The sequence below is a fragment of the Mus caroli genome, unplaced genomic scaffold, assembly GCF_978045245.1.
Source record: "Mus caroli unplaced genomic scaffold, Mus_caroli_1 scaffold_15, whole genome shotgun sequence".
Taxonomy (NCBI): Eukaryota; Metazoa; Chordata; class Mammalia; order Rodentia; family Muridae; genus Mus; species Mus caroli.
Window position 1 is genome coordinate 111,567,302 of NW_028227270.1, and position 27,143 is coordinate 111,594,444.

General features: G+C 41.9%; 2 protein-coding genes and 1 non-coding gene across 4 annotated transcripts in view; 2 read left to right on the forward strand and 1 right to left on the reverse strand.

Annotated features, from left to right (window-relative positions):
* Window positions 1-1,833: 1,833 nt before the first annotated feature.
* Window positions 1,834-8,828, reverse strand: LOC110307981 (isopentenyl-diphosphate Delta-isomerase 1). Its single transcript, XM_021180296.3, has 5 exons — window positions 8,448-8,828; window positions 7,536-7,708; window positions 6,769-6,861; window positions 6,293-6,423; window positions 1,834-3,877 (listed from the first exon to the last, which is right to left on the reverse strand). The coding sequence occupies exons 1-5, from the start codon at window positions 8,582-8,584 to the stop codon at window positions 3,560-3,562; spliced, it is 852 nt and encodes a 283-aa protein (XP_021035955.1). The 5' UTR covers window positions 8,585-8,828; the 3' UTR covers window positions 1,834-3,559.
* Window positions 8,829-20,561: 11,733 nt separating this feature from the next.
* The window catches only part of Wdr37 (WD repeat domain 37), a 64,671-nt gene continuing 58,089 nt past the window's right edge, over window positions 20,562-27,143 (forward strand). Inside the window, exons 1-2 of one of the 2 annotated variants that reach the window (XM_029468304.2) lie at window positions 20,562-20,962; window positions 21,171-21,252. The gene's annotated coding sequence lies outside the window, so the exon portion shown is untranslated. Of the gene's footprint in view, window positions 20,963-21,170; window positions 21,253-21,695; window positions 21,876-27,143 lie in introns of those variants that run through there. The other variant, XM_021180364.2, reaches the window with a different exon arrangement.
* On the forward strand, window positions 23,611-23,717 carry LOC115029180 (U6 spliceosomal RNA). Its single transcript, XR_003834734.1, has one exon. It is a non-coding gene; the product is annotated as a U6 spliceosomal RNA (small nuclear RNA).

Here is a 27,143-nt window from a genome sequence, read left to right on the forward strand (position 1 = left end):
ACCTCATGATTACCAGCAAGCACTTTATGGATGGAATCATGTCTCCAGCCCCTCCATATCTCCTTTCTTTCTAAAATGGAGTATTTGTCTAAATGCTCCAGATTGTTCATTCATCTGATTTTATAAACGTAACAGATCTCTATGCTAAAACTTACCTTTGGGAATCTAAAGCATGTAGACAATAGATCTAGCATAAAGGATATGAAGATGGAGATGGCTCAGGGGGCATACTCTCCTGCTGTGAAGAGGAGCTGAGTTCAAACCCCCTGCACCCATGTAAAAGCTGGGCATGATTCCCTTGTCCCAGTAACCCCAGAACCAGGGACAAGGATGGGTAGATCAGAGGCACTCACTAGCCAGCAAGCCTACCTTTAGGTTTAGGGAGAACCTGCCTCAGAAACTGAGGTGAAGAGGAATTAAGACTCCTAACACTCCTAACATCCTCCTTTAGTCTTCGCATGCATGGCATCCAGGCACACATGCACATACATACTGAGAGGACTGAATTAGCCAGAGCCAGGCTGACTCCACGACAGGCTGCAAACTGGCAGTTTGGGAGGCTAGCCCTAAAGTTTCTGTTTCCCAGAAATGAGAACCCAGTCCCAAGAACCTGTGGTCAGGCAGCTATAGGCTCCAGCAGCCAATCCAAGGACACCTTATCATTTGGCCTGAAGTAAGAATAGGTAGCTAGAAAGAGGAAGTCTAAGAAGCAGTCAGACCTTGGAGATTGAGCTAAAGGTAAGGGGGCACATAGTCCTGCCTGGAATTCCCCTGGCAATAAAAGCTGGCCCTGAGAGCCACCAGGGGTCTCCCAATTTGGGAATGAGACCCCAGCATGCAGGAAATTAAGCTGAATAAACACCCTTTGCTTTTGCATGCGATTTGAGTCCAGGGTATCACTCTCTGGTGACTCCTGAACCTTAACAATACTACATACATGAATATAACAATTTAAGGCAGAAAGCTGTTTCTCAGGATATTCAAGTATAATATGCCCAAATTCACTATGTAGAAAGTACCTTATTAGGGCTAAAAAATGAAAGGAAGTCTTTAAAAAAAAGTTTACCTTTGCAAGGTAATCAAGATATGTCATCTCATTAGATTTCTATCCCTCGACCCTGGTAAGGGTCCAACGGACGAGAACGATCCAACCAGCATCTCCAAGGAAATAGACGACAACTTTCACTAGGATTTACTTTAGGTGTGTCCTGCTATGCGTTTCTTCCATTAGAAGGGAAAGCCAGTGTTCCCACCACCGTCCAGTAGAGTAAGAATACAATGAACAACTAAACACCCTAGCTATCCTTCAGAACTAACACATCTACCTTAAATCCTAAGGTCAGAGGTAGTTATGTTTCTATGTGTTTCTTCCATTAGAAGGGAAAGCCAGTGTTCCCACCACCGTCCAGTAGAGTAAGAATACAATGAACAACTAAACACCCTCGCTATCCTTCAGAACTAACACATCTACCTTAAATCCTAAGGTCAGAGGTAGTTATGTTTTGGGAGAGGGATACAATTCCTTATTTTAAAAGATGCTGGTGCTAAGGAGTTTACTGGGTCCTGCTGTTTGTACACATCATGTCCTCACAGCAGTCTAGCAATACAGCAGGACCTGACACTTGCACTTCAGAGTCTCAGGTTACAGATCACTGTTCAGCGGAATAGCCACTAGAGCTAGCTAAAGCTACTGGGAACTAATCAGGTGTAGTCAGCCAATTCCTAGAAAATAAAACTACAAGTATTTTACCTATGTTAAAGGTATATAGCATTTATCATGTTTAAGATACAATACACAGATTAACCATAATATCCAGATATTAACAAGCCAGACAATATTAAAATAATTTATTTTTAATTTTCAATAAATTCTTGCGACATAGTCATATCCCCAATGATAAATCAACTGTTCAGAATTAGCAAGAAATTAGGTTTATAAAATTTTTACAAGAAAAAATGTATCCATTATGCAGCATTTAAGAATAAAGGTGTCTAAAGAGCTCAAATGTGACACACCTGTGGCAAGTTTTAAAAGAACATGAATCAAAACACAGTATCAATATATGCCTATTCTATAACCTCAAAATCTTAATATATGCCTATTCTGTGACGTCAATCTAGTCACTGTATGTTTCCTCACCACTTCTCCTTCCCACTTCCACCTCTAAATTAAGACCTGATCATAGAACAGCAAGCCCGTTACGGGACTCTTGATTATCACCCATTAAAATTCTGGTTGTTGCTGGCCATGTGGTACACTCTAATCCCAGTACCTGGGAGTCAGAGGAAGGTGGATCTCTGAGTTTTGAGGCTAGCCTAGTCTACAAATTGAGTTCTAGAATAGCCAGAGCTACACAGAGAAAGAAACACCCCTCCAAGACTCTTCCCTAGATTTTTCTTTTGTTGTTGTTGTTGTCTTAACAAAGGGGTGCTAATGCTACTAAATTATCTAACTCAAACCAGACCCCCTCCAACAAGAGTATCCAGGGCCCGCCATGGTAGAGTCAAAGGTTTTCCCAACTCTTTAGAGTAGAACTCACTCCCACCTTATGACTAACCATCTTTATCACTAGGACTGTAAGCAGATTTTGCTGCATAGCTAATCAGTTACCATTACTACCAAAAGTAACAGTTACCTTTAAGTAGAAAAATAGTAACTTCAGGATGGCTAAAGCACAAAATCAACTGAGAATGACAAAAACTAGTATACAGAACTGGCCTTTTAAATCTGTGGGTCAAACCTCCAGGGGCTCAAGCAACTATCTATTAATATTTGATCTGTACCGCACATGCAAACTTCTCCTTATCATAAAGCATAGTACAACAATCATTTACATGAGCATTTACGCTGTGTTTAGTGTCATGACCACGCCAGAGATGAGGTGAAGTGTAGTCAGTAATATGCAAATACAATACGTTCTATTGACTTGAGCATCCACAGTATTGGTTATACAGGGATTCCTGAGATTAACCATGCTGTATGAAGACCGAGAGAGCCATGTACTTTCCTCTGAACCTGCTCTGTCTGTTGCTATTGTTGTTACAATTATCTTTAGGATTAGGGACTCAACAGCCATGACATCATGCCTACAAGACAATCATGGTACACTCAGCCGTATCCTGAGCCCTGCCCATTTCACCTCTTAGTGCTGTTTTAAAGCAGCCAAGCAGTGTTTTCTGCTCAATTTTCTGATGTATGATAAAAATCTAAAGATATAGAAAACACTTGGCAATTAGCAAAGTGTTCTGAAAGTGTCTGTCAAAATGTAAAATATGAGTTCTAGTTATTTCCTCAATCTTGTCATAGCCAGGTATTTGGACAGGCTAAATTAAGTTTTACTTATGGCATAATTTCCCAATAACCTCTCCCAAATGTCTTTTACAGACATCAGTGCATATATATGGGATATATAATATAAAACTGTAAGCTAGTTGAGTTTTTCTTTTCTCAAAACAAATTCTGGTTGTAAAATACCTGTGCATCATACAAGAGGGCCCAACTTAAAACCAAACGAAACCATTCTTACCAGGTAGAAAAACTTTCAAATCATTTACACATTTACAATCTATGTATTTTCTCGTGGTCAACAAATGGGCTCAAATGGTTTAAGTTATCCCACCATTTGAAGAGGAAAGTATCTGCAATTATCTTAAACCACGGAGTTAACTTAATTTCACCACTGGCTGCCTTCTTCAAAAGTTCTCTGACTTCTTCCTTTGAGACATAGCAATAGCTCTTAATCTCGTTGGGATCTGGATTCAAGGTGACATTCTTCCTCAGAAACAGAATGTAATCAACTTCATGTTCACCCCAGATACCATCCGATTGGGCCTTGTAGTAAATTCTTGTTAGATAATTCATTTCATTTAGATCAACCTACAAGAAGAAAAGATAAATCAGTTAATAATACTATTGATGAGGTCAGGCAGAGGGGTGCATGTCTTTAATCCCAGTACTCAGGAGGCAGAGCTAGGTGATTCTCTGAGTTTAAGGCACAGAGAGTTCCAAGCTAGCCAGGGATGTACAGTGAGACATGTCTCAAAAACCAAACAAACAATAACAGAAACCAAAGAAAAGGAAAAACAGACTTGTGACAAAAGCTAACCTAAAGTTAATACATCTCAAGAATATCTTATTTTTTAAATGTATTTTTTGTGTATGAGTGTGTAGCTTGCATGTGTATCTGTGTACCAGGTGTGTGCCTGGTGCCTTCAAATAGAAGGAGGCAACTGATCTCCTAGAACTGGAGTTGCAGAGGAGTGTAAGCTGCCATGCTGGTGCTGAGTGTTAAACATGGGTCCCCTGGAAGAGCAGCCAGTGTTCTGAGCTGAGCCATCTCTCCAGCCCTTTAACAGTATCTTGAATGACAGCAGCACAGTTTTACAATCAGAGCTTTTAAATATATGGAAAAATTATTACTGTCTTGAGTGTCTCAATTTTTTTATTCCTGAGACCAAACCCAAGTTAATTTGTTTTCAAAATATTAAAAAGTACTCAGCCGGGCCTGGTGGTGCACGCCTGTAATCCCAGCACTTGGGAGGGAGAGGCAGGTGGATTTCTGAGTTCGAGGCCAGCCTGGTCTACAGAGTGAGTTCCAGGACAGCCAGGGCTACACAGAGAAACCCTGTCTCGAAAAAACAAAACAAAACAAAAGTACTCAAACTAGAATGTAGCATCCTTATTTTAAAACTGCTATTACAGAAAAACATTCAGCTGCGTCTGAGACACTTTGTTTTAATCCTCAAAGAGGACAGTTTAGTCAGGCCTGATGGCATCCTCCTTTAGTCCTAGCATGTTGGCTGGAAGCTGAAGCAGGCGGATCTCTATGAGTTCAGGGCTAGCCTGATCTACACAGTGAGCTCTAGGCTAGCTAGCCCTAAAATTTGTTTCTTAAAATAACAGTCATAGTTTTGTTCAAGTCTACAAGGCTGGCTATTATAATTGATCAAATCAGCGATGAATGTTTTCTTGTGGTGAGCTGATTTCCCTGGAATTGTTCTTTCTAAAAACATTTTCTATCTATGTATGTATCTGTCTGTCTGTCTATCTACCTACCTACCAGCCTATCTAACCTATTTTTGAGGCAAAGTTTTACCATGTAGCCCTGGCTAGCTTAGAGCTTTAAGTAGATACGACTGACCTGCAACTCGGAACCGCGACCTCTGCCTCCTGAGTGCTGGAATTTAGCTCACTGAGGGCTTGCCAAGCATGAATGAAGCCCTGGGCTCCATCCCTAGCACTATGGTGTATGCTTGTATTCTCAGCGCTAGGAGAATAAAGGCAGGATCATCACCTCAAGGTCGTCCTCAGCTACAGCTTAAGTTTAAGGTTAGCCTGAGCCATATGAGATCCATGGAATCTCAAATATAAATAAATAAATAAATAAATAATAAAATAAAATAAAGAGGGTGGCCAGAAATATGGCCCAGGAGTTAAAAGTGCTGTCTTGTGCTTCCATAGGACTATGGTTTGAGTCTTAGCACTCACATGTCAGCCAATACCTGTCCTTAACTCTAGTTCCAAGGGATTCAACTCCCTCTTTTGGCTTCCTCTGGTACTGCATGTAGATGGCCCACATGAGACACATGCAGGAAAAAGACACAAAGTAAAAATAGGTATTATTATTATTATTATTTAAAAAAGAGGCCGAGAGATGGCTCAGCAGTATCTACCAGAAGATCCAGATTTGGTTGCCAGCACCCATGTGGGGATCTAACACTCTCTTTTCTGGTGTCCTTGGGCAGCAGGCATACATATTGTGTACATAAATGTTGGCAAAACGTTCATACATATAAAATAAAATAATCAAATCTAGGAGGTAGTTTTTAAAAAAGTATAAAATAAAAATTTAGCTGGATTTGGAATGTGGGCCAATAATCCCAGCATTTAGGAGGCAAAACCTAGCATTTGGTTGGAGGCCAATAAGAGCTGGGCAGCAAGGTACTGTCTCAAAAACCAAAACAATAAAAATGCACATAATAGTCCTTATTGAAGGGCTAATTCAATAAACCAGGAAGTTAAGGAACACAGATCATACACTACTATAATCTCAGCAACTGGGATACTGAGGCAGGAGGATCAAGAATTTAAGGCAAGCTTGGACTACACAGCTAAATTCTATCTCAAAACAAAGTTACTGGCCTGGAACTTAAAGAAGAGCACACAGGAAGAATGTACAAAACTCTGGGTTCCACTCAAAGCATTGCTGACAATTTCTTTCTGGTAATTACCCAGTGTCTTAACATGCTTGGGTTTAGGCTGCAGACTGTGGATAATAATAAGAGCGGGTACCTCTTCCAAGGGTATTCCCAACTCGGCTTTTAAGCGCCGTTGTGCTGCTCGCTTCACACCAATGGCGTTGTTCTCTTCCAGCTCGCCTGGGTTACTTAATGGATGACTACAGCAACTATTGGTGAAGCAACCTGGGAAACAGTAATATGAACAAAGAAGAATTTTTTTCCCAATCCTTGAAAGACCAAGGAAAAACTTTCCTAAGTAATCAGATAAATAGAGTTTTAAGTTAACTCTAACAGGCTTCCAGAAGCATTTTCTAAAAGACATTTATGGGTAAGTTTTAAAGCTTTCTTAATCAAGATCAAAATACAGAGATAATTCAGATTGGATTAGACTCAGTGGGTAAGATTATTTAATGTAAAATACAAGTGAAGCCATGTGCCTGGCTGATTCTTTTAGATGTTGGCTCCAAAAAGTTCAGTCAGATTAAATAGTTCCCAGCAAACTCTACCTTATTCATTAAGTATACCAACCTGGAAAGGTAATTTTAGCATCTGATCTCTGCTGTAACAGGAGCTTATTTTCAGTATTAAACAAGAAGACACTAAAAGCTCGATGTATTAATCCTAAAAGCAAAACAAATATGATTGGTCAGATTTTGCCAGCTATTTGTCCGGTTTTCCCTCCCGCAGTTGAGAATATGATTATTCTCAATCATATTTTGACAGTTCTGCTGTTTTCCAGTCTTCTAACATGAAGTCCTCTGTGGCTGTTACGGAGAACAGTTCCAGGAAACCAGCAGCAGACTGAGTACTAGACTCTGTCACTACAGGAAAGGAACCGCAGCTTTGATTAGTGTCAAATGCTCTTTCTTTAACGCAGACCATTTGGTATCCTGCTTTGTGTGTGTGTCTGTGTAGGTTCATATTTTCCTTCAATACCTACTCCTCCCTCTAATCTTCTGAAAGACAGACTTGAGAACTATGATAATATCTATTTCTTCTTTATGATCCCCAGTAACTCTGAAGCCACTTAGTGGAGGGAAATATTACAGGAGAGGTAGAAAGGTAGATTTTACTTGTACACACCATTTAACTGGAATGAAAGGTAAGACAGCAGTAAGAAATGAATCTCTCAGTACTTGGGGAGCAGATGTCTGTGACAACCAGCCAGTCAGATCTATACACAGTGAGACCCTCTTCAAACCCCAGAAGAGAAAGCATTCCTTTCATCTCAGTATTTTTCTTAGTTAAATGTCTAGACAAGTCACTTTATAACTAAGAATACTTTAAGACAGTACCTTTGTCGATGTTTTCATTAAGGTGACAATTTTTCTTGGTGTCAGCCCCAATTTTATTGTCATTTTCATCAATAAGAATGCACATCTCTGCTAGAAGCTGAACCTGTTTTTCATCAAGATGGCTGGTATTTATTTCAGGCATTGTGACAGAATGTCTGATCTGGCCTAGAACACTATCACAGAGAAAAGTCATTGTATTAGTTTGACATTCTAACACAAGCACTGTTAGAAGTGAAAGTGGACTTCAATTACAACATTCATAAACTAATGTAAAATCCTCTCTAGGCTAGTTTTCAAATGTGAGCAATTTGTAAACTTTCTGAAATAACATCTTTAACTCATAATGCCAGGATATAAAGAATGAACTTCACGATCACAGGATAAAGTGATATTTTCCCACCCACTTAAAGATGTTTAAAGTACAAATGCACATCACCGAACTCAAGAAAAAGATCTAGAAACATAACGAAGACACGTTTCCATCTCTTTATAAACCCACGTGGACGTTTACCAACCACAACACCTGCAAAGCACTCTTAAACTAGAAGAAAGCTTAGGGGTAGACCTATTTATTCATTTTTGGAAGAAGACAAGTGAAGTGTTCCATACTGGAGGGAAGAACAAATTTTTCTCAGGTCCCTTTTTATAACTAACTCAACTCCCCAAGGGCTATGAACCATTACATTTCTCGACCGCTGAATCGCTCTTCAGGGAGTTTCCATGGACAACCCTGAGAACCCGATGGGACTCAGTCCGCCACCCAACGCTTTCCAGGACCAGGCACCCTGCCCCGAACGTCAGAGGCCACCATGGCGAGTCAAGCTGGGAAACCGTATCACCTCAGCCTCATACAGCCACCCACCCTTCTTGGTCCCCACTCGCCATCCTTCCCCAAATAGAAGGGAGGCTTACCAGAGATTCCGGCTGCAGGTGCTGAGAAGCTGTGGGGAGAGCAGTACTTCAATCCTCTCCGCAGCATGCTCCGCCTCCAGGCCCCGCCCCCTAACAGCATATCCAATCGCTCGCGCCAGTGTCCGTCCGCGCCACATGCCTCTAGCCAATTGCCAATCTAGCACAAGCCTGACGTCACGGCCGCGCCAGGTTAGCGCGCGGTGGCACCACTTGCCCTGCTGTGGCTCTGAAAGAAGCACTGGAGGTCTCCAGGAGTGATTGCGGCCCTGGGACCCGAGCGAGGGTGTTGGCGACCCCCAGTGGACAGCTGAGACGGCCCGCGCGTCTAGCTGCTCCGCGGTGGGAAAGCTTCCTTACTGGGGAGGCTTCTTGAGGAGGGTTCGGTCGCCAGCCAATGGCACCTTGGACCATGCCCGGGCTCGCCAATCAGCTGGAGGCAAGGCTAGGGCGGGTCCCTGACTCTGTGCGTGATGATGTCAGATGCCTGAGACGTGTATTCTGACAACTACAGTTTTCTCACTGGACTTCCTGTGGGTTGGTCTTGATGGAAATTAAGAAAAATCAAGAGATCATTGCTAATGGGTTAGTTTGGAAGCTTTACTCCTGCCTTCCCAACATGTTATTCCGGTCTGTTTCCAGTTAGAAGGTGCTGTAGATTTGCAGCAGCAATAATTCCCAAGGCGTTATGCAATGTAGAGTAATTGTCCAGCAAAGTTAAATGAAGTAGAGGCCGATTGGGGAAACAGCATTTGGACTGAATTAATTTTACAGTCGTTAAACCATCGTGTGACAGTCCATTTTTAATAAATTCAGCGACTCAAGTTATTATAGGATAGGAATTTTTCACTACAGATTATATGTGAAGTTTTGGTAAATTTGGTGGCACACGTCTTAAACCACAGCAATCAGGAGGCAGAGGCAAGGCGGATCTCTTGAGTTTGAGGCCAACCTGGTCTACAAAGTGAGTTCCATGGCAGCTGGGGCTACACAGAGAAACCCTGTCTGGAAAAACGAATTAATTATTACATATACAATTGGGGAAAAGTTCCTGTCTCGAACAACCAAGTAAATAAAAGAATAGGGGCTGGAGAGATGGCTCAGCAGTTGAGAGCACTGGCTGCTCTTCCAGAAGTCCTAATTTCAATTCCCAGAAACCACATAGTGGCTCACAACCATCTGTAATAGAATCTGATGCCCTCTTCTTGTGTGTCTGAAGACAGTTACAGTGTACTCATACAGAAAATAAATATATCTTTAAAAAATAAATGAATAAATATAATAATTATTATTAGTTACAGTAGTAATTATCATTATGATTTGGTGTAATTGTGAAAAAGTTCATTTAAGCTATTACACCAGTCACGTTTATAATTTTTGTAGTGTATATGTATAGTGTATGCATTATGTGCAAGTATGTGTTCAGGTACATGTACTGGCTGGTTTTGTGTGTCAACTTGACACAGCTGGAGTTATCACAGAGAAAGGAGCTTCAGTTGAGGAAATGCCTCCATGAGATCCAACTGTAAGGCATTTTCTCAATTAGTGATCAAGGGGGAAAGGCCCCTTGTGGGTGGGACCATCCCTGGGCTGGTAGTCTTGGGTTCTATAAGAGAGTAGGCTGAGCAAGCCAGGGGAGGCAAGCCAGTAAGGAACATCCCTCCATGGCCTCTGCATCAGCTCCTGCTTTCTGACCTGCTTGAGTTCCAGTCCAGACTTCCTTTGGTGATGAACAGCAATATGGAAGTGTAAGCCGAATAAACCCTTTCCTCCCCAACTTGCTTCTTGGTCATGATGTTTGTGCAGGAATAGAAACCCTGACTAAGACAGGTACATAATGGCCTCCTCTGTTGCTTTTTATTAACATTTTACTTTTACAATATTAACATTAATATTAATATTAACACAATGCTCAGAGGCTAGTGGAGGTTAAAGGACAACTAAGAGAGTTCTTCCAGCAAGCTCAGGTCTTGAGGGTTGGGAGCAGGCATCTTTACCCACTGAGCTACCTCACTAGCCCCTCCATCTTATCTTTTGATAGAGGATATCTCACTGAATTTGAAGCTCATTGATTAAGCTAGATTGTATGGCCAGGAAATCCTCATGCCTCTGCTCCCCAGTTTGCAGATACACACTGACATGTCTGGCTTTTTCCATGGTGCTGAGAATCTGAGCTCAGTCTTCACACTTTCACCCTTTACCCAAATCCTCTTCCCAGCCCAGTGTCTGTGGAGCTCAGGCGCATATTTCCTATGTATGATTTTGTAATATTCTTGGTCATTTGGAAAATATTGAATTACTGAATTAAGCAATTCTTCCAAGTGTTGACAGATTTTATTATTCATTATCAATCATATTAAAATCACCAGTAATCTTGAGACTCATTAGGCACCTTTCCCTGGGGGGCAGTCTAGGGAGTGAAGCATTGTTGAAACACTGCTAAATACTATTAAGTCATTGGTAATGGTAATAATAATCCTTTATTCCAAATATTCCTTTAAATGTTATTTTTCCTTTATATGAGCTGAAATGGGAAGAGGGGGTTGATTGCCTACTTAACAGATACCCCCTCTCCTATTGATATTTCTATCAAGATGGGGAGAGGGTCACAATAGAACTGGCTGTTCTTTCAGAGGACCGTACCCACACTGCAGATCATAACCATTTGTAACTCCAGTTCTGGGGATCTGAGACCTCTTGCTTTTACTAACACCAGGCACATACATAAAATCAGGCAAACACTCATTCACATAAAAATTTAAAATCTTAAAAAAATAAAGTGGAACATTTTCTCAAACAACCATTCCAAAGGCCTGTGACTGTAGTTTTTGAAGACAATATCTTGTGCTATGCACCATAGGCTAAACTGAAAAGATATAAGTAATCTGGATTAGCCTTGAATTAACTAACAGTGTTTCCCTGTGGCAAGGACAATGATTGAAATATCATTTATCCTCAGGCTGGCTTTAAACTAGTAGTGTGTCTCTATTGCTGATGAAAGTACTTGAGGTGTGATGTAGCCTTAGGCTTTTCTTGTACTTCCAACTTTCCTGCCTGGGTTTCCTAAGTGCTGTGATGTCAGGCATGCACCACCATGTTTGGCTTGAAATATTTTAGCCTACTGTTTATTTTTATTTGATCAAAAGAATGCTAGAAAAAGGGGAAGCATTATAAAGATAGAAGGGAAGTAAAACTTAGTAGCCCAAGAATAAGTATTTGAGCTGTGTTTATCATTGAAGGTTAGAAGGAAGATGGTTCTAGATTCTCATACTTCAGGGAAACTCAGCAACATTTCATAACTTCAAAATGAATTACTGACCTTTGAGTTTTCAATACATCATGGCTATAGTTTCCTGTGGATCCCTTGGCTTTTCTGGTCCTTTCAAACTTTAATCCCAATAGTTAGATACTCTCTATTTCATTGAACTTTCTAGAGGACTTATTTGGAGAGTCCTGCACTCTTTTTGGATTGGCTTTTGTTATATATTGCTTGCTTTAGATTTATATTTCTGTTTTGGTGTCAGAATCCCATTTTGGCCCAGTCAACAGCATTAAGGATGTGAGCATAAGGTTCAAAGGATAAGCAGAGATGAACAATATGGTTTAGAAACAGTCCTTACCTTTTTTCCTAATTACATATGATTGCAGTGTGCAGGCATTGAGCCTTAGGCATTATTTCAGGAGTTTTCTTCAACTATTGCAATTATGTTATGACAAGTTTTGTAAGCAGCTTAATGTTTTTTATGTATTTATGGGTGATGAAGCAAGAAACAAAGTGGCAGAATGATCCAAGTTTTAAAAATCTTAAAAAGGAAATACACATTTATGAAAATTCTTTTTTCTCATTGTTCATGGTTTGGATAGAAAATTACCCAGAACGGCCATGTGTCTCGGGCTTGGTCCCCAATGCAGTAATACAGGAGGAGTCAGAGGTTGAACCTGGGGTCATGTTATCATGAGTATTATAATCTTACTGATGGATTAATCCCACTGTACTGGCAAATGATGGAATTGTTAGGAGGTAATGGAAAGGCCAGGGCCTAGTTGGAGGAGCCAACTTACTGGGTGCATGTTCTTGAAGATTATGTTTGATTTCTGCCCATGCCTTCCTGGCTTCAGTAAGGTGGTCAGTTGTGCTCTGTGCTGCCCTCTGTGTCATGATGACTACCTTCCCGTTCACACAGGCTCAAGGTCACATAGCCTCGTGACCATGGACTGACGTTTCTGAAGTGACTGTCTCCTCCTTTCTCGACTCAGGTTGTGATCACCGCAGTGAACACACACAGTCTGAAAACTAGTCAGTGAGTGTCACAGTACAGTCCTAGGCACTGCAGAGGCGTTATTATACCCATTGTTGAGGACTGAACCTGGGGGCTCACACGTTAGGTGAGCAGTACATCACGAGGCTCGGCACACACCCCTTTCTTTTCACTTTAAAAACTTTGAGATAGATTCTCACTAAGTTGCCCAGGCTTGCCTTCAATGCACTCTCTAGCCCAGACAGTCACTGGACTTGTGGTTCTTTCATCTCAGGTTCCTAAGTGGTGTGGTACAGAGCTGAGCTGCAGGCTCATTGATTCTTCTATTACCTTATGACTTCATTTTATATTCTTTGAATATTTGGAATCCTTTATGAGGTGGGGACAATGAAATGAGAGAATATTGTTGAAATATGAAGGTTGGGAGATGGCTTAGGTGCTGAAGTGCAAGCACAGAACTTGAATTTTATTCCCAGAACCCACGTTTAAGAAGATGGGCATGAGCTGGATCTGGTGATACACACCTTAATCCCAGGAAGCAGAGACAAATGGACTTTTGAGTTATGAGTGAGTTCTACCAGCCAAGTCTGCAGAGTGAAACCCAGTCTCAAAAACAATCGACAAACAAAAATTGGGGATGGTGGGAGTATTCTGGTAAACCCAGAGTTCTCAAGGCAGACCTACATAAATCCCTGGGGCTCTCTGGACAATCAGCCTAGCTTATCTGATGATATCCAGGTCAGTGAGAGATCTTCTCTCTAGTGAAAGGTAGACAGTGCCTAAGGAATGCCATTTGAAGTTGGCCTGTGGCCTAATGTGTGGTAGATTTATAACGGTGTATTTACTGTGGTATTGGCAAGTGGTGAAAGGTGAGAAGGTGGCCTACTGGAGGAGGTAGGCCACTGAAGGCATACCTGGGCTATAGCTTACCCTGGCCCTCCTCACTGCCACATGCTTTTGTCACTAGCTCAGAACCTACAAAAACAAGGACAGAGCCTTGAAGACCACGAGCCAAAACAAATCCTTCCATGTTGAAGTTATTTCTGTCAAGTATTTGGTGACAGAGACATAAAAGCTAGTACATAGAGGAAGCAGAATCATTGCTGTGCATTTATTTATTTGTTTGTTTGTTTGTTTATTTATGTAGGCTCTCATCTTGTAGTTCAGATTGACCTGGACCTATGCATAGCCCAGGCTTGTCTAAATGTGGGGACCACTCTGCTTCAGCTTCCAAAGTCTGGAATTACAGTTTGAGCCACTATAGGCACCTTTCCCTGGGGGGCAGTCTAGGGAGTGAGGCATTGTTGAAACACTGCTAAATACTATTAAGTCATTGGTAATGGTAATAATAATCCTTTATTCCAAATATTCCTTTAAATGTTATTTTTCCTTTATATGAGCTGAAATGGGAAGCGGGGGTTGATTGCCTACTTAACAGATACCCCCTCTCCTATTGATATTTCTATCAAGATGGGGAGAGGGTCACAATAGAACTGGCTGTTCTTTCAGAGGACCACACCCACACTGCAGATCATAACCATTTGTAACTCCAGTTCTGGGGATCTGAGACCTCTTGCTTTTACTAACACCAGGCACATACATAAAATCAGGCAAACACTCATTCACATAAAATTTTAAAATCTTAAAACAATAGAGTGGAACTGAAAGATCCTGACAGAATGTAAAAGGTCACAGAAGCCCTGAAATTGGCAAGATAGATGTCACTGTTAGCAGAACTAGCTTCCCTGATTTAGAAAAATAGAGGTGCACAATCCTCTGGCCATTCCTTGAACCTGTGTGTCTGCCAATGTTCTGACCGTTCCTTGAACCCATGTGTGTGCCCACTGATGAAGCCCATTGCCAGGTGTTTGTGATATTGGTTGCTGAGAAAGAGTCAGAAAATCTCCCCAGCAACCACAGCCCTGCCAATCCTGAGTTGCTACACCTGCACCAGACTCTTTCCTTGTACCCCTCCCATACCCATTTCTTGAGAATAGACATTGTTTAGATCTGGAAATCCCCTACTCTCCCCCTTCTCCTTTCTCCCCTGAGGGCCTACAAAAACTGGGGCCCCTCTCCCCTCAAGGTCGACTCCTCTACCCTTGCGTGGGATATGAGTCGTCCCCAGAGCTCTGGCTTTCCCTGAATAAAGCCTCATGTGGTTTGCATCAAGCTTGGTCTATCATGAGTTCTTGGGTGTCTGTTACTGTCCTGAGGCCTGAGTGAGAGGCTCCTCTCAGAGTCTTTCAGAACATTTTCTCAAATGACCATTTCAAAGGCCTGTGACTGTAGTTTTTGAAGACTATATCTTGTGCTATGCACCATAGGCTAAACTGAAAAGATATAAGTAATCTGGATTAGCCTTGAATTAACTAACAGTGTTTCCCTGTGGCAAGGACAATGATTGAAATATCATTTATCCTCAGGCTGGCTTTAAACTAGTAGTGTGTCTCTATTGCTGATGAAAGTACTTGAGGTGTGATATAGCCTTAGGCTTTTCTTGTACTTCCAACTTTCCTGCCTGGGTTTCCTAAGTGTTGTGATGTCAGGCATGCACCACCATGTTTGGCTTGAAATATTTTAGCCTACTATGTTTATTTTTATTTGATCAAAAGAATGCTAGAAAAAGGGGAAGCATTATAAAGATAGAAGGGAAGAAAAACTTAGTAGCCCAAGAATAGGTATTTGAGCTGTGTAACAACCTGGTTCTTTTTTTTTTTTTTTTTTTTTTTTTTTTTTTGTGGTTTTTTTTGAGACAGGGTTTCTCTGTATAGCTCTGGCTGTCCTGGAACTCACTTTGTAGACCAGGCTGGCTTCGAACTCAGAAATCTGCCTGCCTCTGCGTCCCGAGTGCTGGGATTAAAGGCATGCGCCACCACGCCTGGCCCAATAACGAGGTTCTTAACTCTTTGATATTGTTTTGCAGGAGGAATTGGTAGGAGTTTGGAGTAGTTTAGAGAAGGCCTAGAACATTAGGTTATTCTGTAGGACCTCTGTAGACCAGAATGCAATAGAAATGCAGACAGGAGACATTTCTCTGGAGGCCTCTAGTGGTTACAGAAATTTCAAATACTCTATTGGGTATCACCCCAGAAGCCACTCATGTTACATTCTAGCTAAGAATGTGCCTACTTTTTGCCCATATCCTGAGACATTCAGAGGTGTGAAATTTAAAGGTAATAAATTAATTAATTCAGCAGAGAAAATTTAAGACAGCTTAGTGTTCATACTTTGGGGTAGATAATACTGGAGGATTTTTAAGTCATATTTACAGTGGAAACTGGAAGCTAAAGAGGAGGAGGGATATTTAAGGAGCAGGCAGTTTGTCCAGAAGAGCAGCAAATTCATGACTGTGGAATCATAAGGTATGGTTGTTAAGGAGATTTGTTTGCAGGAAAACAGACTGAACCTTAGATCTTTATGTTAAACAAAATAAGCCAAACTCAGAAGGAAAAAAAAAAAAGTACCATACTTTCCATTGGAATGTATATTTAAATTTATCTACACATGTTTACACACATTGTTGAAGGGCATACAGTAGAAGAGGGACTATGATAGGGAGAAGGAAGGTTAAATGGAGGGCAGTGAATAATGGAATATATGTAGCATGGAAACAATAGGAACTATTTGGGAGAGAGGAAGGAGACCAGTGAGGAGATGGGAGGAGCACAGAGGGTCATAAAGGATAAGCTATAGTGATAGACACACACACACACATACACACACACCAAGTCACAATGAAACCATTATTTTGTAGGCCGATTAAAAATTTACTTTTTAGAAAAGAAAATTAGGTGTGCTGGCATGCGTCTGTAATCCCAGCACTAGTATTTGTTTGAGACTGGGTCTCACAATTCATGGCTACATAGTGAGTCTGAAGCTACTCTTAAGCTGCATGGGATCCTGTCTCAAACAAAGACAAAACAACAAACAGAATGAAAAGATGCCTTGCAATGTGCACGGGGACAGTAGGAAAGTTGTCTTCAGAACATTTTGGGAATTGGCCAACTCGACCAGCATAGACTCAGGTGTAAAACTGTAAACCCATTTTGACATTCTCTTGAGATTACAGGAGAGCCATGAGGTGTAGGGCCACCTCAAGAAGTACTTTTCTAGGTCACCCACCCAGAATATGCTATGCTGCCAGTGTTGTTATGACCCATAGGGTCTGGAGCTCAGTGGCTGAACTTGGCACGGACATGCTGCTGCTTCTGCAGGCTTACAGGATGCAAGAACAATGGAGTCACAGAGGGGTCCACCAAGATTTCACAGGAAGGACTCAGAGGACAGGAGATGTTTATCGGGCCAGGATCCCCTATAGACAGCGTCTGAGAGATGATACAGGAAGCTGTGAATGTGAACTTTAAGCTGAAATAGACCGTGGAATGCTAGAAATATGGAATATTTGCTTAAAAAAAAGCCACAGTCATCAGCCCAAAAGAGAGGTAGGTAGGCCACAAAAGGCTGTGAAAGTCCCACTGTGTATACCAGATTTGGAGCTACAAGCTTGTTTTCCATTAATTTGTTCACTTTTCATCCTAATCGTAGCCTTCTTTGCTTCCAGTCTACTGTTCACATGACCCCTCTCCATATGCCTCTCTCCTTCACCTCTGAGAAGGGGAAGTCTCCTCCTGGGTACCAACCCATCCTGGCACCTGAAATCACTGTAGGACAATGTTCATTCTCTCCCAGCTGAGGCCAGATAAGTCATGTTAGTTAGGGGAACAGGATCAGCAGGCAGGCCACAGTCAGGGTAGACCCTTGAACTAGTTGTCGGGGGACGCCCATGAAGTCCACGCTGTACATCAGGTTGGGTGGTGGGGCTAGGTCCAGCCCTTATATGCTCCTTGGTTGGTGGTTCCATCTCTGGGAGCCCCCAAAGGTCCAGGTTTGTTGGTTTTGTTGGTCTTCTTATGGAGTTTCTATTCCCTCTGGATTCCTCAACCAGGAACCACTGGGGGCAACTCTTCTACAAGTCTTCCAGGTAGCTACACTTTTTAATGCTTTCCATGCTGAATTTTAGTCTTGTTTTGGTCCAATCCAAATACACGATTCTGAACATATGATAGAATGTAGACGTCTTCTCTGCACGCATAGGCCTCTTTATGCAATTCAGAGTCATAAGACTACCTCTCTACATGGGAAGTATACAAAGAGACGGAACTTGGGAATCATACCTTGGTCTCTTCCTGTTCATCTTTGTGTAACAGCAATATTTCTTTTTTTTGCCTTTGAATGTTGGAAGATGTAACTTGTTTTTGTATAGGCTCATAGCTAAGTTTGTTTTGGGTTTCAGAAGAAACTTGAGTTTAGTATTTGAGATGCCTGTCAAGATAGCTCAGCTGTTAACAGTAAGAACGGCTCTTGTAATGGACTTAAGTTTGATTTTTAGAGCTATGTTTAGATGCTTATAGTGGTCTATAACTCTAGGAGATCCACACTATCTTCTGGACTCCTTAGACAATTGTTTTCATGTACACACACACACACACACACACACACACACACACGAACATTCAGAGCACACTTTGTAATTGTTACGGAGTTTGGAGACTCTTGGGAGTGGACTCAACACATTTAGCATTATGAGGTAACCATGAGTCTTGGGAGGCCAAGAGCAGAATGTTATACTTTGAATACAAAATGATTTTCACAGGGTCACATTTGGGGTGCATGTTCCTTAGATGGGGGTGCTACTTTGGAAAAAGTGAGGAAACTATAGGTAGGGTATAAGATAAGCCTTTAAGGGTATTTATTCCTGGCCTCCCCTTGCTTTGTTCTTTGCTTCTTGTCTGACATTAGGTGAAGAATTTCTTCTGCCAAATGTTCCTACCACCATGTCCTGCACAAGTGACTATGAACTAATTCCCCTGAAACCATGTACCAGAAGAAATGATCTCTTCCTTTTTTTTAATCAGGCATCTTGGTCATAGCATCGGAAAACTAACACAATATCATAATATTTACATTTCAACATTGTACTTTTGGAAGATTCTGTTACTTAGGTAACTTAGGTGTGATATCTTCACAATGATGTCCTTGTATATAATCCTGAGATGGTGAAATGTAGGATTTGGATTGCACAATACAAGAACAGTACGCATGAGTAATGCTCCTTTATGTAACTCAGATTCATATAGCGCTTTCAAAACTAATATTATGCAAAGAGTTTCACTTTAGGCTGTTTTTTTTTTTTTTTTTTCTCAAGACAGGATTTCTCTATAGCCCTGGCTATCCTCGAATTCACGCTATAGACCAGACTGGTCTTGAGCCCAGAGATCCTCTCATCTCTGCCTTCCAAGGGCTGGAATTAAAGGTATGCATCGTCACTGCCCTGCTGATTTTTTTCTCTAAACTTTTTAAGCTTTATATGTATGAATATTTTACATACATGTACACCATATGTGTGCTTTATACCTGAGGGGATCAGAAGAAGGCATCGGAGCCCACAGAACTGAAATTACAGATGTTGAAGCCTGCTCCTTTTAACATCACTGCAGCCATTTTGTATTCAGTCTCCATTTTGCTCATAAGGTGAAATTAAGTTCAGTTCTCAGACTCCACTTCTCAGAAGTAATCATCCATAGCTGACACTGAAGAATGCTACTAATAAGCCAAGGAGTTATGATTATAGTACTTATGCTCTGTTATCTCAGTGCTCGGAAATCCCCTCTTACTACCTACCACCCTCTTACCTTACTCAGGACCAATCAGCTTAAGGTTAGCAGCTACTACTTTTGTCTAGTTAGCAACATTTTGTGCTGCTCCCCCACAACCCCCTTACCTTCTAAACCTTTGAACCTGGCTTTTCCTATAAAAAGCCTGCCCTAAAAACAGACTAGTACCACAAAATTAGGTTCACGAGTCCCTTTTGTGGTCCTGATTGATCAGTCTTGGAGTGTGTGCTTACCTGAGATCTGTGTTCCTATGGTTTGTGAGGCAATTTCTGAACCTCAACAACAGTCAGTTGTAACCTGTGTGCTGCGACCTGAAACTGGGTCTTCTGCATAAATGAATACTCAGTGCTCTTAACAGACAGCTACCTCTTAGGGTTTCCTTGCTGTGAAGAGACGCCAAGACCACAGCAATTCTTACAAAAGACATCTAACTGGAGCTGTTTACAGTTCTGAGGTTCAGTCCATTCTTGTCTTGGTAGGAAGAATGGCAGCATGCAGGCAGACATGGTACTGCAGGAGGAGCTGAGAGTTCTACATCTTGATCTGAAAGCAGTAGGAGACTGAGACTCACTTGGCAGACTTGACCTTCTGAGACCTTAAAGATTGCTCCCAGGCACACACTTCCTCCAGCAACATCCCACCCACTCCAGCAAGGCTACATCTCCTAATAATGCCACTCCCTCTAGGCCTATGGGGGCCATTTTATTAAAACCACCACGCCCCCCCTTTTTTTTTTTTGGTGGAACTCTAAATATATCAAAGATAAAATGTACTTCCATTAAAAGTATCTTAAGTGGCACCCAAATGTGGCTGCTTTGTTGCAACTTGGATATGGAACTATGCTTTACAGTACTCTCTGCTGGCTATCATTAACAGCAGAATGTCTTATGCATTCTTTGTTACTAGTTAAAATTTTCTTAAATAAATATCACAGCCTCCAAATTTGACAGTAATTTCTCTGAGAAGCCAAATCTTTTTTTTTTCTCAGTTCATATTTATAGACTGTTACTAGTGATAAGCTTTGTATACTATATTTTTAAAAAAAATATTTATTATTTATTTTATGTATACAAGTACACTCCAGCTGTACAGATGGTTGTGAGCCACCATGTGGTTGCTGGGATTTGAACTCAGTTTAAGAGCAGTCAGTGCTCTTAACCATTGAGCCTTCTCTCCAGCCCCCTGAATATTATACTTAATACACAAGTAACTCACATTTTCTTGTACAGAATGTTTTGGTTATTCGAGTCTCCAAATACGATAAATTTGTTTCTTCTCCAGCAAACATCTTGCATTACTGCTTCTTGAATCTGAACCTTCAGTTTTATCTTATAGGAAGAATGTTGACCCATATAGAAGGAAAATACTATCATGCTTTTACTTTAGGTGAGTTTTAAACATCCAGTGCAAGTTGCTCGTAGAGACAAGGCTGTTTATGTAACAGCTCCAGTCTGTTATGTAGGTCTTCCCAACCTAGATTAACGGGGAAAAAAGCAGCTCAAGTCCCACCTTTTGCAGTGAACAGCTGATTCTGTTTTCCCTTCTTAGCCAATGGTGATCAGATATTTCAGAAGGAAACTGGGTGAGTCATCTTCTGCAGATAAGCTGAAATATTAATAGTTCTATCTCTACCAGGCTCCCCTGCAGCCAGCTAGCAAGACTCCCACCTGCCTGAGGAGCCATTCCTAGCAGATCAGCCTGTAAAGCAATTGGATTTGAGAGATTCTGAAACCGATTACGTTAAATAGTACACTCGACTTTGCATTTTAATAGATTATTTTCCTTACCAGTTTTTGGGCTGTGCGAGTGCTTAGGGACAGATGGACTTAAAACCTGCCTGACCGTGGACTCCTCACCGGAATCCCTGCAGTGGTAAGTACCCACGGTCCGGGAGGCTGCGTGTGCTTTTCCCTGTTACCGACGCTACAGGGTCTCGGGGAGCAATTCGTGCAAGGATCGCGTGTACCGTTACTGTGTGGGGCAGAATTTGGGGTCTAGCAGTGCCTGTAAGCACCTTGGGAAAGCTCCTAACAGGGAAAGCGCTGAGCCTACTTGCGCCACCAGGGGACGCCATACTCGTTCTGCAGTCACTCGCTGGGACCTGGCTCAGCGCACTGCTAGGCCATAGTTTAGGTCTCCAGGACCCCGCGTCAAAGCCGAAAGCCAAAACAGGAGACTATCCCCGCGGAACCAGCCTGTGGCACTGAGCGAAGGAGACCAGGAAAGAACTTCCGCAGCCGTTGGGCATGGGGCGGAGCTTCCGGTCCGGTTTTTTTTTTTTTTTTTTTTTTAAGGACCATCTCTGAGGGCGGGACTTCCGCAGTTACCGGAAGTGCGGGCGCGCCAGTTCGGGTCGCCGGGTTGTGTCAGTGCGGGAATCGGCCGGTTTTCTTTCCTGCTCTGAGTCTGCCTCGGGAGCCTCGTCGGGGGGGATCTACGAATTGAGTGCGACGTAGGCTGGTTCCAGGCGGACGCGAGTGCTGCTGCTGTGACAGGTGACGCCATCTTCTCAGCTGTCTGGCTTGGCATCCTTCTCGGGCGCTCGGGGGATGTCAGGTGTCGGGGTGGCGGTGGGGACGAGGCTTCGAGGTGGATGAAGGATACAGTCCTAACCCTGCGCACTCTCTCTGGCTCCCTGTGTACTCAAGTGGCGTCTACCTGGCTGTTGTGTCCTGTGGGAAGCCCAGAGTTTTCGAAGATGGTGGCCTTCGATCCCGCAAAGACGGGGTATGGCCTCTGGGAAGGAGGAAGGGTGGGGGGCGGAGATGGGGTAAGCAGATGCTGAAGTGGTAAAACCCCGCCACGCCTTTGTTTCTCTTTCTGGAGACTTCCTTTTCTTCCCCGTACACTTCTATTTCCTAAGTTTTAAGGCATCGTGATGGGCCAGTTTTACCAAAAAGTTGCATAAATATGCCATTTCACTTCACGAGCAGACATAACCGAACGATTGATCAGGTTCTTAGAGGTTTTATCATCTAACTTGAACTCTTCGACGTTTCTTGTGCTTGAAGACGAGGACCGTTAGCTCTACACCACTCACTCTCTTGCCCGGAAGTAGATTGCTAGGCAGTTTCTTTGAAGTTCAGATGGGTTTTCTTTACATTGATTATTGTGGCCTACAAAGTATGCCATCAGAGCGTTACTGAAACCTTTTTACCTCTAAGCAGTACACCTGGTGATAAGAAGCCTCCAGGATACTTCTCCCTTTTCTAAGAAATCTTCTATTATGCTACCTTCCTTGATGTTTTGGTTACTTTGCTGATCACATTTTCAAGTGTTTATAAATTCTCTTGGACACCTAAACCACATACTTGAGCATAGTATATATAAATATAACCTGACCAAAGTAAGTAGAGGCCTTCGATTAGTGTTGCCCATAGGAGACAGCAGAGCAGTGGCCAGTGGCCACATGTAATAACAGTGTGACCTTGATGCTTATGACAGCTGCATTTGTGCAGTGTATATCAAGCCTTCTTGCAGACATTTCTGGACAGAAGACCTAAGTATGTTTCCTTCGGTTTTCTTACCGAACCATCTGTGATGATACTGCCTTTTTGTATAGGTATGTTGGTCTGTTAACTTACTTTGCTGTTGATCTGAGGTAAAATCCTTGGGGTTGGGTATCTCCTCCAGCAGTGATACCAAGAGTTTTGTTAGTTGTGCTGCCCTGATTTCTTCAAAGAAAGATGTGCTTTCTAGATTTGAATTTCTTTTTTGGTTATTGAGAAAAAAATTGTTGGTGGTAGCTTGTTTAATTACTGATGCCTGTCAGCTCAGTGCCATCCTTAGACTCCATAAGTGTGCATCATGTGCCTTCATCTCATCAGTGACAGAACATTTTAAGTAACTTAATTCTGGTGACAGATTTCCATTCTCTTTTCTGTTACTGGTTAGATATTGCATTGATTCAGCCCTTTAGAAGTTAATTTTAAACGTACTATTACAATAAACACTTAAAATATTAATGCTATTAATACCTTTATTGAACTTTTGGAGGTTCGGTGACATTTTATAGTTTATACTACCATCTGCAAATTATATAACCATCTTTTTAATGTATAACTAACCTTTTTGGGATAAACCGGGTATTTATTTTGAAATAAACCAGCTTTTTTCTTGTTGAAAGAAAATTAAAATTCTTCCTCCAAGGTATGAAATGGAGAGTAATGTTTTATATTATCTCAAGTAAAAGCATAAATTGTTAGTTGTATTGCTTATAAAACTACTTAAGTGCTCGCTTCGGCAGCACATATACTAAAATTGGAACGATACAGAGAAGATTAGCATGGCCCCTGCTCAAGGATGACACGCAAATTCGTGAAGCGTTCCATATTTTTGAAGTGGATGCTCACAGTCAGCTATTGGATGGATCACAGGGCCCCCAATGGAGGAGCTAGAGGAAGTACCCAAGGAGCTAAAGGGAACTGCAACCCCATAGGTGGATCATTATTATGAACTAACCAGTACCCCAGAGCTCTTGACTCTAGCTGCATTTGAATCAAAAGATGGCCTAGTCGGCCATCACTGGAAAGAGAGGCCCATTGGACTTGCCAACTTTATATGCCCCAGTACAGGGGAATGCCAGGGCCAAGGGGTGGGGGTGGGTGGGTGGGGGACTGGGGGGGGGAGTGTATTGGGGACTTTTTGGATAGCATTGGAAATGTAATTGAGGAAATTACCCAATTAAAAAAAAAACTACTTAAGCAGGCTCCCTGTTTGGTTGTATGTACTTAATAAAAATCTGATACTGTATGTAGTAACACCTTACTGTTGAATATACATACTAAAAAGAGCCTTGAAAAGAGAGAGAGAGCTGAGTGTTCATTGGTGCGGTTTAATGTTATACCATTTGCCAAGGTAGTGAGTTTGGTATATTAACAGTGTGTGTAGAGATCTTATTCATTTGTTAAATATGTTGCACTAAAGCTGGACGTGTATTGTTCTGCCTTGTTTACAAACAGCAGAGAAGAGGATATGCCCGTGACAGCATGGAATAAGGACAGATGAGTTTGGCAGGCCAGTCAGTTAAGGGTGCAGGAGAAACTGTATTGTAGCGTTACATTTAATGTACTGATCTGTCTTATTGAATTGGAGAATTGATGTGAGTGATTTGAAAGAAAGTAATTACCTTTTGGAGCTTTAGATTTCTTTCTTTTTAAAAACATATATAGGTGAATTAGTGCATAGTAGAAGTAACTATAAAATAATTGGTTTGGTGTAATGCTGGTGATGAAACCCAAGGTCTCAGCTATGCTTAGCAATCAGCCTCCTTCCCACTGAGCTACATCCCACCCCAGACGTATTTTCTCTTTTCTTATGAGACAGTTCCTCTCTGTGTAGCCTTGGCTGTCCTGTCCTGGGATTCTCTATTTAGACCAGATTAGACTGGCTTTGAACTCAGAGATCCACCTGCTTCTACACCCCCCATCCCAACCCCAGTGCTCGGATTAAAGGCATGCACCATCATGCCCAGGTAGACCTATTTTATTTTATTTTATTAAAGGCAGGCACCATCATGCCCAGGTAGACCTATTTTATTTTATTTTATTTTATTTTATTTTATTTTATTTTATTAAAGGCAGGCACCATCATGCCCAGGTAGACCTATTTTATTTTCAGAGTGAAAGAGTTTTCTTTCTCTTTTCAGCTACCCTTTTTTTTTTTTTTTTTTTTTTGGTTTTTTGAGACAGGGTTTTTCTCTGTGTAGCCCTGGCTGTCCTGGAACTCACTTTGTAGACCAGGCTGGTCTCGGACTCAGAAATCCGCCTGCCTCTGCCTCCCGAGTGCTGGGATTAAAGGCATGTGTCACCACACCCAGCTTCAGTTACCTTTTTAATAATGTCTAGTTTGTAAAATACCATCAGACTACAAATTGAACTTGAAAATCCTCCCTCACAGTGGTTTTGTGTGAGGATCAGTGCCTCTGTATTTGTGGATCAATTTCAGTCTCATAAGCAACAGTCAGTGGTAGTTTTCCAACCTCAGATCTACCCACAGTTGACTTTTTCCCCTTTGCTTTCCATTCTTTCTGTTTTCACTTGGCTAAACTTGTGCTCTGTGTATACCACTTGAGTATTTCTTTTACAAGTGACTACTATCTTATGTACCTTCTTGCTAGGATCACAAACCCCAAACCTCTGAATTTTTTTAGTAATTCAAATATTTAATTAATTGTATCCGCATGAGTGCCATGTGAGTGCAGTGGCCACAGAAGCCAGAGAGGAAATTAGATTCTTTAGAGCAGAGGTTCTCAATTTGTGGGTTGTGACCTTCACAGGGGTTGCCTAAGACTATTGGAAAACAAAGATATTTACATTATGATTCATAACAGTAGCAAACTTACAGTTATGAGGTAGCAGTGAAAGTAATTTTATGGTTGGGGTCATGACGGCATGAAGAACTGTATTAAAGGGTTGTAACAGTAGGAAGGTCAAGATTGCTCAAGAATTGCCTGACTGATCCTGCAGTGAACTTGGTTCCTCTGCTAGAGCAGCATAGGTTCTTAGCCTCTGAGTCATCTCTTTATTTTTTTTTGAGACAGGGTTTCAGGTAACCTAGGATGGCCTTGAACTCCCTTTTCAACAAAGGCTGGATCTGAGTTTTGAACCTCCTGCCACTTTCTCTCTAATTACTTTTTGTTAATACATGGTTAATTCATGTTAGTACATGGTTTGGCAGCTGTCTTAGTGAGGGTTTCCATTGCTGTGAAGAGGCACCATGACCAAGGCAACTCTTATAAAGGACCACATTTAATTGGGGCTGTCTTACAGGTTCAGAGATTCAGTCCATTTTCATCAAGGTGGGAAGCATGGCAGTGTCCATGGCACTAAAGAATGAGCTAAGAGTTTTACATCTTGTTCCGAAGTCAAACAGGAGAAGACTGTCTCTAAGCATCTAGGAGGAGGGCTTCAAAGCCCACCTGCACAGTGACACACTTCTAACAAGGACACATCCACTCCAACAGGCCACACTTCCTAATAGTGCCACTCCCTCAACCAAGCATATTTAAACCAGCACAGAAGCCTTCATATACTTCCATTTTTTGATGTAGTGTGAATGGAAGGAAATGATAATAGGAACTGGGCCAACTTTCTGACACAAAACAACTTAAGCAGGGGAGGTTTGTTTTAGTTCACAGTTGAGAGGAATGCAGCCCATAGAGACCTGTTGTTGGGAGTGTTCCAGTCCATGGCGCCAGTGAGGAAGCACAGAATTGGTGCTCTGCTAGCTTATTCCTTCCCTCTCATTGAGTCCCGGACCCCAGCCTAAGAGGTGGCAGTGAACAGAGCTAAGATGTGTGTCTTCTTCTCCACTCTCTAATTTTCTCTCACAGATACAATCAAATGTGTGTCTCATTAATGTCCTCTGTATTTAGTTCAGTTAAGTCAGCAAGCATAGGTCCAGTACAGATTGCTGGGGGAAAGGTAGAGGTTGGAGGTTGTAAATATAGAGGCAGAAGTAAAGATGAGGATGTTGTCACAGAGAAAGACTGACGACAGATTACAGCTACCGGGAGGAGCTGGTATTCCTAGTGTAGGAGCTACAGGTACAGAGGCAGACTTTGAAGTTGTGGACCTACCAGACATGTCTGGAGGTCCAGTGCTGGTTTTGCTTCCACATTACCATTGTGTTTAACCTGGGGGCTAGCTTTCCTAGGTATAGTCTGCTTTTCAGGTTAACCTTAACATCAGTGGCTGTTAGAAGAGAAGATGCTAGTAAATGTCATATGGATAAAAAGCACCTGACAAGTTACTGGGTTCCAA